The sequence below is a fragment of the Mesocricetus auratus genome, unplaced genomic scaffold (assembly GCF_017639785.1).
Source record: "Mesocricetus auratus isolate SY011 unplaced genomic scaffold, BCM_Maur_2.0 Super-Scaffold_4256, whole genome shotgun sequence".
Taxonomy (NCBI): domain Eukaryota; kingdom Metazoa; phylum Chordata; class Mammalia; order Rodentia; family Cricetidae; genus Mesocricetus; species Mesocricetus auratus.
Genome location: NW_024429182.1, coordinates 113,316,435 through 113,332,849, shown reverse-complemented (window position 1 = coordinate 113,332,849; position 16,415 = coordinate 113,316,435). Strand labels below are relative to the sequence as shown.

The 16,415-nt window shown below is 46.8% G+C and overlaps 1 protein-coding gene across 7 annotated transcripts in view; it reads right to left on the bottom strand.

Moving 5' to 3' along the window:
- The window catches only part of Il16 (interleukin 16), a 93,855-nt gene that overhangs the window by 27,567 nt on the left and 49,873 nt on the right, over positions 1-16,415 (bottom strand). For all 7 annotated transcript variants that reach the window (XM_040729104.1, XM_040729111.1, XM_040729106.1 and 4 more), the window contains 6 exons: positions 14,632-14,740; positions 7,252-7,385; positions 6,216-6,326; positions 3,630-3,744; positions 1,366-1,439; positions 260-476 (listed from right to left, as the gene is read on the bottom strand). In XM_040729104.1, coding sequence (XP_040585038.1) covers positions 260-476; positions 1,366-1,439; positions 3,630-3,744; positions 6,216-6,326; positions 7,252-7,385; positions 14,632-14,740 — 760 coding nt within the window. The remainder of the gene's footprint in view (positions 1-259; positions 477-1,365; positions 1,440-3,629; positions 3,745-6,215; positions 6,327-7,251; positions 7,386-14,631; positions 14,741-16,415) is intronic.

The following is a 16,415-nucleotide window of genomic DNA, read 5'->3' as shown; positions in this document are numbered from 1 at the left end:
AGGTAACAGTCCCTAAGGCTGATGAACCGAGACCAATAATCAGAACCCACATGGTGGAAGGAGAGAATCTCAACTCCCATTAGATGTTCCTTGTGTGGCCTGTGCACGTGCACATACACAAACACACACTAAATAAGCAAGAAGAAAGGAAGTGGTGACGGGGGGGGAGGGAGGAGGGGACTGGGGGGGATGAGACCTGATGTCAAGCTCAGCTGGATAAAACAGCATCTGCTAGTCAACCTCTTCTGTGTATTCCTACCTTTCTTCAGGGACACCTCCACCATGATTCTGTAGTTGGGCTTGGCAGTGCTGGCGGGGGACGCTGGGCTTTCCAAGGAGAAGGGGCTGCTGTCCTGGGCACCACATGTGCTGGAGCTCAGGGAGCGACACAGAGGGGGTGACAGGTGGCTGCACAGCGATGGGGGTGCTGTCAGGCGGGTCCTCACTGTCAGGGTCAGAAGCCCCTTCTTGGCTTGCTGGAAAGAGTGACAGTGTTTGGAGCAATTCTCAGACAGGTGAAAAGAACAGACAGCCAGTAACAATGACAGATGGTCCCAAGGACATACAGGTGTGTGTGCATGCACAGTATACAAACATATGACAAGTTACACATGACACACTCATACACATACACCCAGAGAGTACACATGTTATATGACACGTGACATGGGTGCTTAGCCCAGATAGACTCTTGAACTGAACTAACTGGATGGAGACTCAAAATAACTTTTAGTTATGCCTTTAAAACTCAAAAGGGCAGTGGTGATCCACACCTTTAATTCCAGTACCCATGAAGCAGAGGCAGGCAGATCTCCGAATTCTAAGCCAACTCATTCTACAGAGTGAGTGAGTGAGTTCCAAGACAGCCAGAGCTACATAGAGAAACTCTGTTTCTAGCCACTCTCAAAAAAAAACTCAAAAACTCAAACCATATCCATAAATCCTCTATTGTAAACACATGGAGTGTTTTGAGACAGCTTTGTAAATCCTTAGTAGCTTGAATGCCTGATCCTGATTCTACTATCATTAGTAGAGGAATTTCTTTAATGCTGTGCCCAAGGGCAGCATCGACTAGACAAAGGTTAGGTCCCTGCAAAGGATCAATTTTTTGTTTGTTTGTTTTTCTGTTTTCAAGACAGAGTCTCTATAGCTTTGGAGTCTGTCCTGGAACTAGCTCTTGTAGACCAGGCTGATCTCGAACTCACAGAGATCTGCCTGCCTCTGTCAGCCTCCCAAGAGCTTGGATTAAAGGCATGCACCACCACCCCACCCAAGGCCAATTTTTAATTGGGTGGACTCAGAGGAAAGAGGTGACACTGGGTTTGCCCAAAGGCCCCAGACTGTACACAGAGGCTGAAAAGTCACCTTGAACTTCTGCAAGGCATCCTGATGTGTTAGGCCAGCCATTGATTCACCATTGAGTTCCAGAATTTCATCACCTGTTGAGGAAGAGAAAAACAGTAGCTAACAAGCTTTATTCAGGCTTTTGGAATCCACCCAGGGCCTAGTGCCCTGTCTCTATCCAAGCCTAGCCCATGGCCTCTAGGGCTCACCACATTTGAACAGTGTCTGAGCCACCAATCATGAAGTACCAACTGTATGTAACAGTGTTTCCTAGCAGCTTGTCATAACTGCTTCTTTTTACCTCAGATACTCTTTTATCCAATGTATCTGCATTAGAAATCAAGACTGCAGAGCAGCCAGAACGGTGGGCCTCTGCAAACATAGGGGACAATGACAGAACTCAACCCTTGTCACCAGCAGACTCCATATGACTGAGAACACACACAGTCAACGTATTTAAAACTACTCCAGGCATGTAATCCCCAATACTCAGGAAGCATGGGCCACAGGATCACCAGAAGTTGCAGGCCAGCCTCGGCTACTTATCAAGTCCAAGGCTAGCCAGGGAATAGAATCAAAACGTACTTAAGTGTGTGTTGAGAAAGGGATAGCAAAGTCAAAACTTTAGAATGTCCATTTTTAATTCCACAGGGGCTGGCTCTAAGTTATTAAAACATCTGTCCCCAAAGGCTAAATACCCAATTCTGGGCTTGTCTATCGTGTCCTCATTTGGCCGTATCTGGTGAACATTGATGAGCCTAGGTTGTGCCAAATCTATTTTACACAATCGTTTTTGGGAAGGAGAAGAAAAACAAATCATTAAGCTTTGATCTGTACAGCAAGCTTGTCATAACCAGCATATTCCCACAGAGTCGATTTAAGAAAGCCACTTTTGAAAACAATTAGGCCAATTATTTGAGGCTAAAGCCAGGAATTGGTTGGTTGGAATTCTCTGTTTTTATTATTGCTATTAACTAAGGGAGACAACCCCCTCTCAAAAAACTTGAAGGTTTCCAAGAACACAAAAGTAACAAAACACCAAAGCACACACCCTGGGTTCTGGCCCACACTCTGTCCCTCCTCCTGGCTCCTCTTCCTGATCTTGACTGGGCTGTTCATCTAGACCTGTCTTTGGTCCCCTCCCTCCTCCTCCACACCATCAAAGGGAACCACTTTTCAGTGGCTTGCCAGACAGCGCCATCTAGTGCTCAACCAGGCACATCGCACGTCTGAAGTTCCCACTTCAGCCATTTTCCTCTCCTCTTTCTCCTTTGACCTCTCCCTTTTCTCCAGTTAACTGAAACTAGAAACCTTCACGTGTCGCCATTATTCACCCACTACCTCATCCCAGGCTTTGTCTATCCCCATTGACTCTAGTCATTGGAAGGGTTGCTGTTCCAGACAGCCTTAAGCAGGCACAGGCACAGGCACAGGCACCAGGTTCCCAGGCCAGCCTCTGAACATCAATTCTGCTTTCTGCCTCTTGCCAGCCCACTGCATCCTATACACTGCTTCCTGACGTGCCCAAGGCCTCTCTATCCAGTGCCTCTCCAAGGATAAATGCAAAGCCTCCCATTGCCCAATGCCACATAAGTGCTTGGGTTGACAGTGTTTTCTGTAAAGAGCCAGACAGCAAAATTTTAAATCTTTGAAAGCTGTTATCATTACTCAACACAGGGCTGGAGCATCAAGGCAGCCATCAAGAAAACATGGCTGACATTTGAATCTTGTTGTAATTTTCATGTCACAAAAAAATCAAGATAGAAATTTCATTTCATTGATTTTGTGTGTGGTGTATGTGTGGTGTGTGTGTGTGTGTGTGTGTGTGTGTGTGTGTGTTTTGTTTAAGGGTTTTGTTTTGTTTTTGTTTTCTGAGACAGGGTTTCTCTATGTAGCCCTGACTGTCCTGGAACTTGCTTTATAGACCAGGCCAGCCTCCAACTCACAGAGACCCACCTGCCTCTGCCTCCCAGTGCTGGGATTAAAGTGCACCACCACCACCCAGAGACAGAATGTTTTTTATGTACTGCTTTTTAAAATTAGTTGTTTTATGGCTGATGACTGATTGATGTGTAGGTGTTTGGCCTGCATGTATCTCAGTGTATCGCATGTGCCTGGTACCCTCTGGTACTACTAGAAAATGGAGAAGCACATGCCCCCCTCAACCACGGACATGCACTCTGAAAATCCAAGACACATTTTCAACTTTGGGCATCTTCTGCGCCCTGGCAGCCCTGGGTTGTGCTTGTGACCCCTCAGCCATACTTGGAGGGATAGAAGCCCACCTTCCTGTAACCGTCCATCAGCCGCAGCTGCACCTCCTGCGAAGATGCTCTTCACGTAAATCCCAATGGGGCCATAAATGCTGTCCTTTCCTCCAACAATGCTGAAGCCCAGGCCCTGGGGAAAGAAGAGAGGGCTAGAGTAGAATATCCCGGATGTTTTCTTGGACTGGCAGCTTTCTAAAGTCCTGCCTAAGCCCCAAAGAAAGGAACGAGAGGGGAGACAGAGTCCCTTTAGTCCCAGGGGTCTCAGAGATCAACCAAGCAAAGTAGTTTGTGGCCAGTTTGGGCTATGGAGTATCGGAGGCTTGCCCATGAAGCTGACAGGTGCTTGACTATTTTGATTCAATTACTTTCTTCTTCTGATGTAAAAAGAAAATAATATTGTAAAATAAGATCACAGAATTCACAGGCTGTACTTGAAAGTAAAACACAATACCCAGAAACATCAAAGAGATATTAATGACACTAATAGTAACAGCTTATGCCACGGAACACATCCTTTCTGTTACCAAAGACCCCTTGCTTCCCTCCATTCTGTGTCCAACCTGTCCCCTGTCTAAAGACACCAGCCACATGCTCTTCCTACAGGCGTTGTCCTCCCTGTCATTTCTAGGTCATTCCCAGAAGCCAAGAAACACATTCTAGGATTATGTTGGTGGCACTGGGAGAAGCAGGTAGCCTTGACTGTGGGAACAGCTACAAGGCCGCCAAGGTGGGTCTGATGCAATGCTGCACCATGGAAAGTAAGAATGATGTCAACAGAAGAAGAGGGTGGAGAGGGGGTCTGGCTTCCCCTGCAGACTTGCCAGGAGATTACCGGGACAGTCTGGACTGGCTTAGATAGTGGTAAAGGAAACACCTACAACTCCATTCATTGTGTTGAAGATGGAGGGTATCTATAATTCCCAGGTAAACGTGGTTCAGTCTTAGGGAACACCTTTTTAAACTGTGAGCTACTAGAAGTTAGTGGAATCATTTTTCCATAATTGGCCTTAGACAGGTACTCAAGACACAAATGGATGAGAATAAAGGCAGGTCTTTTTGTTCAACTCAGAAGCATCTAGGTGGGCCTAGGCACTTTCCTAGACAAATCCTTGAAGTAATGGTTGGCACTGGTAATGGCATCACTATTCATAGATTGTTCATCTCAGACCCATGGTTCTCAAAACCCACAGGGAAACAGAAGTGTCAGTGGTAGGCGAGCACCCCAAGTATCTCTTGTGTTCACCCCCAAACATGCTATCTTATTCCCTGGGCTGTGCATTGGGTACCTTTTTGGTCACTGTGCAAAATGCCTGGCTTATTAGTCAGAAACTGGGACTGTCCAGAGAGAGCTATGACACATGCTTCTCCCTTTGACTTGAGGGGCCTTCTTTGTGCCCCCTGCTGATCTCCCAGGAGTGGGAAGAAACAGGTGACAGAGGGAAAGATGACTCCAGGTGTGTGGTGAGGTCCCTCTCTAGAACATAGTGGTCATTAGACCCTTGCCTCACATCAACTGAAATGTAGTTAGGTAGGTTAAATAAGCCTACCATTCATCTGAGTGCTGAGCAGTTTAAACTGGGTTGAAAACGTAGCAGCAGCTGCCTGTGCCTGCCCTAGTTATTTTAGGTATGTGCAAGTCTGTTGCAGTTTGGATGTGAAATGTCTGAACACTCTGTCCTCAGTTGGTGGTGCTGTTTTGGGAGACGGTGGCACATTTAGGAAGCAAGGCCTACCTGGAGTAAGTAGGGCACTGGAAGGTGGGCCACGGAATGTATAGCCCAACCCCGCTTCCTACTCAACCTGTTTCCGGATCCTTTGAGGTAGGAGCAAGGAGCCTCATGCTCCCAAAACCCCAGGCGAGAGTAGCTTCTGCTACGGTGCTTTACCTACCACGATGGAGCAGACACTCGACCATGAGCCTCAACATTTCCTCTCTTAAGCCCTTTCTTGTCAGGCATTTGATTATAGCCACCAGAAAGGCGCCCAATACAAAGGCCCAGACATGCAGTAGCATGCTGCGGGGTGAGCACATGAGATCCTGGGGTGCACTCTGTCACTGCTCACTCTTTGGTTCCCTCTATTGATACCTCTCAGTCACGGTCCAGAAAAAGCAGAATCCATTTGGACTCTTCAGGATGCTCCAGCAGAGACCCGGCCATCGTGGCCATCAAATGACCCATACGGAACAGGGAGCATAGAGCTTGGAAAATTTGGATATCAGTCTAACTTTCTCCTAGCAGCATCTGAATCCACATGGAGGTGAGATACAGCCTCATAAACCTATGGAAGGGATTTTAGTTTATGCATGAGGCGAGATTATATCGTGGAGAATATCATGTCAAGAAGGAATAGGAAACAAGTTTGGAGCGTGCTGAAGCAGGTGGAGAACACTGTGGCACCCTCTGAGAGGAAATGATCACTTAGTGGAATTGGAAGAATTAGTTTGGCTTAAGCCCCAGCGAGTGCTTGTGAGTTTGTGGTTCCCCCTCTGCTGCACTCAGTGGACCGGACTGCAGCCCTGTTCCCATGCCTCCTTGGAGTAATAGCTCCTAGAACAGAGCGTTGCCTCAGGACCTCCTGCTGGTGATGACCCTTGCTCACCTTTGCTTGGCCCTTCATCAGCACAATGTTGGAGATGACTGAAGCCTGCAGACCCCCAGACAGCTGCCCGAGCTGAGCTGTGCTCAGTGACCGAGTGGGTCTTGCAGTCCCCTGTAAAGAACCCAAGAGGGCAGGAATGAGTCACCCACCAGTCAAAGAGAAGAGCCCCACCCTCTGTCTCCCAAGGGTCGGCAGAATAAGAGCTAGACGGTGATTCCTAGGCTGTCATTCAGATTCTAGTGGCTTGGGCAAGAAGCTTTGCTCAAGGTGACCTGGCTGCAGACCAGCAGCAAAGGCTCACACATGCTTGTGAAGACAGTAACCCAAGGGTAATGACACACAGACCACACTGTCCCCAGAATGAGCCCTGGAGACCAAGCGAGACCTTCAGCTGAGTTCAAGGCATCTATAAACTGTCACTATAAACTGTGCTCAGCTCAAAGCTCGTTTACCTAAAGCCCTGCTTGTGCCGGCCACAGTGTGTAGTGTGATTGTGTATGTGTATATGTATATGTCTGGGACCCACACGATGGGAGGAAAGAGCCAGCTCCCATAACCTGTCCCTGTCCTCTGATTTCCACATGCACACTTTGCACTCCCCTCCGACCCCACACCAAAATACACAGACACTCACAGGTAGTAAATAAATAGATGTTAAATAAAAGTGATGCAACTTCTCCTCAATTCTGTTACATACTAGTACAGTGAATGATAATAGCCATAGTTTCTAGTCTTCTCACCTGAGCGGTATTGTGCAGGTGAAATAAATTGTTGGGAAGCTTTAGTTGAGAGCTGGAGAACTGGGGGTGAGGGAGTCTCCATGGGCTCTTAACAGCATAGAAGTGACAGAGGTTACTTGTACCTGGCACAAGGGGGGCGGGGCTGGCAGGTAGGGCTTTCTAAATGATGTTTGCCTAGTGGGGTGCTTTAGCCCACTTAGCAAGCTCTGGGCAGTGTGTGGGCAGAAAGGTACGACTGCAGAGATTACACAGCCTCTTATCCCCCCACATCTCCAGGCCCCTCCCCTCCATTTTACCGAAACTGGGTAGTCCAGTTGTTGAGAGAGAGACTTCCTGTTGCTACAGAGAGAGTATGGCTGCCTGTCAGTAGGAGATGCAGATTTCTTGGTCATTGGAAAATCGGTTTCTCCCATGCAATAGGGATTAACACCTAGACAGAGATGGAAGCCGGAAACAAACAGACAGACATCATTTGTGTGCATTAAAATATCAGTCGTGACAAAGAACAAAACCAGCCTCACCCACCAATCACCAGCCCTTCCTTAGGTAGGGGTCTGTGAGGGTTAACCATCCAGCACCCACGATGGTTAGTGTGGTCCTGGAGGCTGCAGGAGGCACAGCATCATCTAACTATTCATCCTTAAATTTGGTGCTGCAAAATGCAACAGAATTCTTCACAGAGTGGACTCCCACTCTACCCCAGTCCACTCAGCAAGAGGTGACAGGGGTCTCCTGCATGGTATACACGTCACATGGCATGCCACATTACACTTGGAGTCCAGGCTGTCAGAGAGTTTTCAGTCCCAACCAAAGGCAGAGGAGACAGCACTGAGGTTCCTGGGGTAGGAACTGAGCCAGGGGCCAAGCAGAGAACCAACCAGTGACTACATGGGGAGACTAGGCAGGGAGAGGGTGGGCCCAGAGGGTTCTCCCATTTTCTATACAGACCCTTACTGCACACCCCTCACACAGGCAGAGGGTCCAGGGGTCCTCCCCTCTTCCATACACACCCCTTACTGCTTGGTACACACCCCTCACACAGGCAAAAGGCCCGGGGTCCTCCCACCTCCCGTGCACAACACTTACTGCCTCTTATACACCCTCACATAGGCAGACAACTTGAATCCTTGGGGATTTGTGCAAATGCAAACTATCAGCTCCCTGGTCTACCACTCACCACCGCCACTAACAGCCCACCACCCACCACTCACAATCCACCACTCACCACTCACAATCCACCACTCACTACTCAACACCCACCACTCACCACTCACAATCCACCACCCACCACTCACAATCCACCACTCACCACCCAACACCCACCACTCACTACTCAACACCCACCACTCACCACTCACAATCCACCACCCACCACTCACAATCCACCACTCACCACTCACAATCCACCACTCACCACTCACAATCCACCACTCACCACTCACAATCCACCACTCACTACTCAACACCCACCACCCACTACTCAACACCCACCACCCACCACTCACAATCCACCACTCACCACTCACAATCCACCACTCACTACTCAACACCCACCACCCACCACCCACCACTCACCACTCACCACCCATTACCCACCACTCGACTCTCACAATCAATTTGAAAACCTTTAGGATTGGCACATTTAACTCCTGGTATCTAGAGCTGCCCAGCTCAGATACAGAGTTGGCTGCATAGTGCATTTAAATTTGTCTAATAGCCATACTGAAAAAGAAAGAGGAGGACCAGGCATAGTGGTGCACAACTGTAATCCCAGCCGCCACAATATAAGGATAGGAGAGTCAGGAATTCAAGATCATCCTCCACCACATACTAAGCTGGAAAAGAACCTAGGTTATCCGAGACCTTGTGTCAAATAAAACAAAAAATTTAAGTAAAACAAAAGAAAAAAAAAGAGTTTCAAGTCAGCCTGGCCTACACAGTATGACCCTGTCTCAAAGAACCAATAGGATAATAATAATAATAATAATAATAGGAAGAAGAAGAAGAAGGAGGAGGAGGAGGAGGAGGAGGAGGAGGAGGAGGAGGAGGAGGAGGAGGAGGAGAAGGAGAAGGAGAAGGAGAAGGAGGAGAAGGAGGAGAAGGAGGAGAAGGAGGAGAAGGAGGAGAAGGAGGAGAAGGAGAAGAAGGAGAAGAAGGAGAAGAAGAAGAAGAAGAAGAAGGAGAAGGAGAAGGAGAAGGAGAAGGAGAAGGAGAAGGAGAAGGAGAAGGAGAAGGAGAAGGAGAAGGAGAAGGAGAAGGAGAAGGAGAAGAACTCAAAGGAAATGGATGTGACTCATTTAATTATATTAATATATCCTATCCACTCTGTCTAAACTATGTCCCCGTCAACATATAAACAATATGTAAGCAGATTAATGAGCAGTTCATGTTCGATTTTTCCTCATACTTAGTCTTCAACTGGGCATGTTCTCTAAAATTTCGGTGTTCTCCACAGAGAGCAGCCATGTGCTCAGGAGTCATGCTTGGGCAGCAGGGTTCCAGAGACCCCAGGGGGGCGGGAGGTGAGGGGAGACAAAATTAACCCAACATCCTTCAGAAAAAGTGAGCTTGGAGGCCGGTCATAGGAAACGCAGGATGGATCAAGGTTGAGATTTTCCTTCTGTAGGGGCGGGGAATGGGAAAGATTTATTTATAGACTAAAGAGAGGAAATGACTAGCTAGGACAGGTTCAGAATGAGACCCACCCCCCACCCCACCCCCGCCCCCAGAGGATGATGTAAGATGCCTAAAGAAGATAAGGGACAGAGACAGAGGCAGAGGCACCATGGAAAGGGGGAGATTTGGTTCTTAGGTGCTTGGAAAGTAGCTGGGAAAATTCCCTGCAAGAGGTGGTTGCTTCCAGAAGTCCCTTCAGAATGAGTCACTGGTCCTCTGTAACTTGCAGGGACCAATTGCTCCCAGATGGGCCAGGAGGGAGCAGCAGCGTGGGTGAGACAGGATGCAGAGCTTCGGATCCCAGCTGGTAGGAAGCCAGAGGTACCCTGTTCCTAATCTGCCCAGGCACCACATTGAGTGAGTGCTCAATAGGAATACAGACCGCACACCCCTTCTGACCCACTGATGGGGACTGAGAACTCTCCTGGTGATGCAGCCAGGTTATCATAGGCCTTGGGGAGACTCCATCTACTCCTTGCTTACAACCGAGCAAACAGAAGGTCAAGGGCCTCACGGCAAAAAATAAGTGTAGAGCATAACCCAGACCTCGGGGTCCTGTGGCTTTTGCCCACGGTACTGACCTCTACTGGATGAAAGAGAGGGAGAGAAATAAGGACAAATAACTAGGCTGCCATTTACAATGAGAGAGAGTAGGTTGATGGCAGAGCCATGGGCAAGTCCAGTGCAAGGTACTGAGGTCATGCTGAGCTGGGCTCTGCCCTTCCTGACGCAGGCAGTCACTGTGCTTTGAGGTTCTCTGTCCCTTCTATGGATTCAGATCTGTACAAACAGAGCCCAGAGCAGGACATGGTTCGTTCTCCAAAGCTCTGACTGGTCTGGGTCCTCCCTCACTCTGCCTGAAACCAGCTAACAGTGAAATGCATCAAAATCATCACCTCCCATGGTGGGAGTTAAAACCTGCTCCACCTACAGCACTGGAAGTAGCTGTGGTTAGAAACCCAGCTCAGAAACCCAAACAGGTTTTGAAAGAAAAGAAAAGCTGTAAGTTGAGATGAATCTGTAACAGTAATAATGAATTTGTCCTTTGAAGCTAGGTTGACTTATGAACTGGAAGAGTTCATTAGCAAAGGAACTAAAATAAATAATACTAAGTTCTTTGTCTCTCATAAAAGAAATGATTTAACCAAGTTTAATAAATTAATTTGTTAATTTAAATTTAAAGAAAAGCTAAAATGGAAACAGATCTTAGAAACCTGAAACAAGATACACCAAGAGGCAGAAAACAAACTGAAGCAGGTTACTATGGGAACATAATGCAGCATGAACAAAGAAAGGTGTTTACAAAAGGATGGGGTCTGGCCGGATGGCTCAGTGGGTAAAGGCCCTGGCTGCTGAGCCTGGCCACCTGAGTCCGATCTCTAGGTCCACATGGTGGAAGGAGAGAGCTGACTCCCTCAAGCTGTCTTCTGACCTCCACATGTTCACATGAACACATTCTATGACACATGCCCCCTGCTCTCCTCCCCCTCCCCCTCTCTTTCTCACACACTCACTAATATTTTTAGAGGGCATGGGCAAGAACTGACCATCAATAGTGATGCTAGTCTTCAGCTAATCATTCAGGAATAAAAAAAAACTACAATGCTTCTTACTTCATATAAAGTATTAAAAATTATAAATATATCAAGTTTAATATGGAGCTAAATCATAAATTAAAGAAAAAATATGAACACAAACCAGAGTCACCTGCACAGAGGGAACATGGGTTGAGGAACACCTCCACCAGACTGAACTGTGTGGGCAAGTCTGTGGGACATTCTAATGGTCGCTGGTTAATGTGGGAGGGTTCAGCCCACTGTTTGGCTGTGCTACCCCTGGCCAGGTGGTCCCAGGTTGTGTGAGCCAGCAGGCTTGGAAACCGTTCTCCTCTGTGTTTCCTGCCTCTGGGCCTGCCTGAGTTCCTGCCCTGACTTCCCTCAGTGAAGGCCTGTGACAGTAAAGCCAGATGAATCCTTCTTCCCCCCAGTTTCAGTCATAGTGTTTAGCACAGCAACAGAAAGCAAACTAAGACACACACATATTTAATATTTTTTCAATATGGGAGAAAGTTCGTGATAAAAGGAAAAAAGATCAAGTTTGATAGTATAAAAATCAAAACATCTTTAAGTGAAGAACTAAATAACTGGAGGAAGTGTGTTTGTGTGTGTGCCTATTCGCGTGCACATGCGTGTGTATTTGAAAAATCCACGTTCAACTATTAATGTAATCAAAAGTTTTGTAAATTAGTAAGACAACGATGACCCCCCAATAGAAAACTAGTAAGAGTCACCAAAACAAAATTAGAAAGAAATGTACTATATAAATGAAGAAATCTTTCAGTCCACCTAAAGAGGCCTGTTTTCCAGCTGTTTTGTAAGCCCGTGTGCAAGTCATGGATTGCACAAGAAACCAAAGGCATACTTTCAAAACCAGCCAGATGTGTTGTAGTCCTGGAGGCCATCACCTTCCAGGACCTGATGGGCACAGGAAAGAAATTGTGTTAGTGAGATCCAGGGAGTTACTGCCTGGGAAGACAGGCCACTTAAGTGAGGGACAGTGAAGGGACCAAAGAGAACGCCATTGCTCTATCCTACAGTCACTGATTCTTTCAATAACTGAACTCAGTTTGGATCCAGAAGGTTGGGAGGTAGGTGGCATTGTCTGGGCGATCATCTCCCAGGACACCAGCATGGCTGACTTCACAGACATAGGGCCTGAGCAGTCACACTGGGCCTGTGGTCAGAAGACTCCCAGCTTGGTTGAATACTGGATTGTTGCCACTTTGAAATTCTTAATAGTTTTGAACAGGCTTCCTTGGTTTCATTGTGGACAGAGCCCCCACAAAGTGTGTAGGTGGTCCCAGGTGTGAAGCAAGGCAGAGGAAGCAGAAACAGGCAAGAGGGAGAAAGCCTGAGCAACAAATATTTTAAAAAATAACCCAGTGTGGGGCAGGAGAGATGGCTTAGCCATTAAAGGCTAGGCTCACAACCAAAAAATAACCCAGTGTGGGGCAGGTGATCTGTCTGCTGCTGAAGGAACGTCAGGCTGGTTTGGCAGTGTGGCCAATGTCCTTATGCTGTATCTACCTACCATTTAAAACAAAATTAAACTCCCAGGCCATTACATTAACAAGAAACCAGGTTATACAAGCCTCCAAACAATGACTTGTAAATGCCACAGAATAATGAGGCCCAGAGAGTTAAGAAAAGTCCCCAGTGTCACACAGATAATCACTTCCAAGGAAGCTGCATCCCAATCTAAGCACAATGGCCGTCTAATGTGGTATCTTTCATTTTGCTTTGGTTTGGGGGGGTTTGTTTTGAGACAGATCTGCTGTAGCCCAGCCTGGCCACACACTCTGTGTTTATAGTTCTGGCAGACTTTGGGCTACTGATCATCCAACCTGTATGGCCCACATGATGGGACTACAGACACCACCGCACTCAGCTTTCGAGCATTCTTAGTCACTCACCAGTCACTGCCTCCTCTGTGGTTGTCACTCAGTATTCACAGGGACTAATGGCATCCAAAAATCCCCCGCAGATACCAGAATACATGGGTGCTAGTCCACATTCTGTACAAACTGCATTATTTACACACAATAAATGCGTGTACATATACTACTTATGCTGGATTGTTTAGAAGACAATGAGAAAAGAATTTGTGCATTTTCTGTAAAAATGTGATGTTTTTCAAGTATTTTGACTTTACAGATGTGGAGGCTAACTGGGGTTCCCTTTAGGAATCAATATGGGTGCAAAAATAATTTCATGTGTAAAGTAAGCAATGTGGATTGTGCTAATGGATGAAAATAATGCAAATATCTAATAAGAGGGAGTTGGTCAACTAGACCGTAAATGTTCATACAATGAAAATTTGTGTTTCCATTAAAAATGGTGTTTAGAGTCACTGGAGATCCACCGTGGAGGGCCTCACCCTCCCTGGGGATCAGAGTGGAGATTCGGTGGGGGACTGGGGGACCTGGTGGGGTGGGCAGGGAAGCAGGGGAGGAGAGGGAGCTAGGATTGACATGTGAAACAAGATTGTTTCTAACCTAAATAAAAAAAAATATTATTTAAAAAAATGGTGTTTAGAACGGAATTTCCAATCATTTGTGCATAGAACTTTTCTGTAGTCACGTGGGAAGAGCTTGGCCTGAACTGAAAATGTTAGCACATCTTAGTGTTAACATCTCTAGAGCAGTCTGAATTCTTTCCTGCTTTTCTTCGTTCTTCCCGGTTCTATTTACAGTAATCAAGAGCCCTGTGATCTTCTGATCCCTGTCCCTGTCACATCACAGTGAGGGGAGGGATGTTGGGGTGGGGCCAGGCTGGCTCAGCACAGGAGTGCGCCAGCACTCAGGGTAGGAGCAAACATTCTTCTCTTCTCCTCAGATCACTCTTCCCAGAATGTCACCCAGCCAGAGGAGCTGCCCACAGAGATATGGCCAAGCCAATGCAGAACCTCTCTAGCTGTCTAGCAAGCACACCCATGAAGCATGCTCTCTGAGAGACAGACAGCTGCCACCTTGGCTCACCCTTGATAACCCAGAAAGGACCCAGCCCCTAGCCTCCTCCACAGCACTGACAGTCCTGATGTTCAGGAGCAGTTACACCCTGTAGCCTTTTGAATGATAACACCCCCCATAGGCTCATGTATTTAAACACTAGGTCTCCAGTTGGTGGGGCTGTTTGAGGAGACCTAGGAGGTGTGGCCTTGTTGAAGGAAGTGCAAAAGGCATGTCTGAGAGTCTAACCACTGCCATTTCCTGTCCTCCCTCTACTCTGTGCCTGTGGTTCACGATGGGAGCTCTCAGCAGCCTGTCCCTGCCACCATGACTGTTTGCGGACTCCTCCTGCCATTGTGGACTCTAACGCTCTGGAATTACGAGCCAGAATAAATGCATACTTTAAGTAGCCTTGGTCATGGTGCTTTGCCACAGCAACAGAAAAGAAACTAATATAACCCTGTTCCTGGAGACATTCTGGCGAGATACTCACTGGTGGAGTTGCTTCGTGTCCTCTGATGGCAGACTTTAGGGAACAGGAAGTTGCTACTTTGTGCTTCTGGTTTTCCAGTCTTTTCTCTAGAGGAAGTTGTAGAAGGTTCCTGTGAAGACAGTTTCCATCTTTTTTACTCAGTAAACTATGAATGCTTAGCATAATGAGGCATTGGCATGGACCAGAGAAATAGCTGTTGATTTGTCTGCCTGTCTACTGAAATGGCAGGTACTTTGAGGGCTGGGACCAGTCTTAACCATTTATTCACAGTTAACCATTTATTCAGTTAAAAGGTACTTAACAAATAGAAATTACATAGCTATTAAACAAGTGCAGCAAATGTTGAATGCATATGTCAGGGTCTTGATTCCACATGGGGAATTCAGCAGTGATCAAGACAGGCAAGGACTTGACGCTGGATAACTGGCATTTTAGTAAAGAAAGGCTAACAGTAAACGAAGGTGGAAGATCACCACAGAGAAGGACAAGTGTCTGTCAAAAGGATTGGAGAGTGGCCTGGACAGAGAGCCCTGGAGACCCGGGCTAGAGATGATGGGAGTGCCATCGTGAGATGGGCACTCACAAAGTTACTGTTGAACAAGTCGAGAGTTTCAAAGCACTGAATCATCATGTATCCTCCTGAGTATTGTGATTTTATTATATTGCTGGTTTGTATTTGCCAGCACTTAATTTAGAGCCTTGAAAGTCAATATCAAGCCAAAGTGTTTATAATTCTCTATTGTTTCTGCCTTACCATATTGAATGATTTCACTTTTTCATAGCAACGGTTTTATATGAATAGTTTCTAGGGCTGGGAAGATGGCTCAATCTATAAAGAACTTGCCGCACAAGGATGAGGACTCAAGTTTGGATCCAAAGCACCATATAAAAAGCCAGGTATAGCAGCATGTGCCTGTGATCTAGGCACTAGGGAAGCAGAGGCAGGTGGACCCTGGAGCCCACTGACCGGGTCTCCCTGAATCAGTGAGCTCCAGGTTCAGGTGGAGATCCTGTCTCCAAAACGTAAGGTGTAGAGTGAATGAGGAAGATGGTCAGGGTTGACTTCTGATCTCTGCGCATAGGTACACACACACACACACACACACACACCACACAAACAACACACACCACACTCATAAACATCATACAAACCACACACACAAACAATACAAACAGCACACTACATAAACTACACATACATACTATACCACACCCCCCCACACACGGAGTTTCCACTGTACTGAGTATGTTAAACAGCATAGTTGGTCTCATTTCTCTATTGGGGTGAAAGAAACTATATGACTCTTCCTTGTGTGACCAAAGAATCTGGAAGAACTGCTCTCCTGTCTTTTCTGTGAGATATTAGAAGTGGACAGTAAGGGTAAAGGGATTACTTTACCTCTGCTCCTGGGTCTGCTCTAGTTTATAACTTTACAAAGACTGTGACCATTTTTTTGAGATACATTGCTTTCATCATTTACTACTGCAACTCTGTGTGTATGTGTGTGTGTGTGTGTGTGTGTGTGTGTGTATGTGTTTCAGGAAGCGATAGGGGGGAAACTCTCTAAATGTAAGCACAGCTATGGTTGTCAAATTTGAATGACTAGGTAAATGACCTTTCATAAGTGCTATTGGACCTGGAAATGTAGCTACAGATAGCTTAGGAGTTTGGAGCAGACACTTACTGCTGCAGTGTCCTGGAGACTCCTAGTCTATCTGACATGACTACCTTTGTGACAAGGCAGGGATACCAGCGGCTGGTTAACTGCATGTGTCTAGAGGGT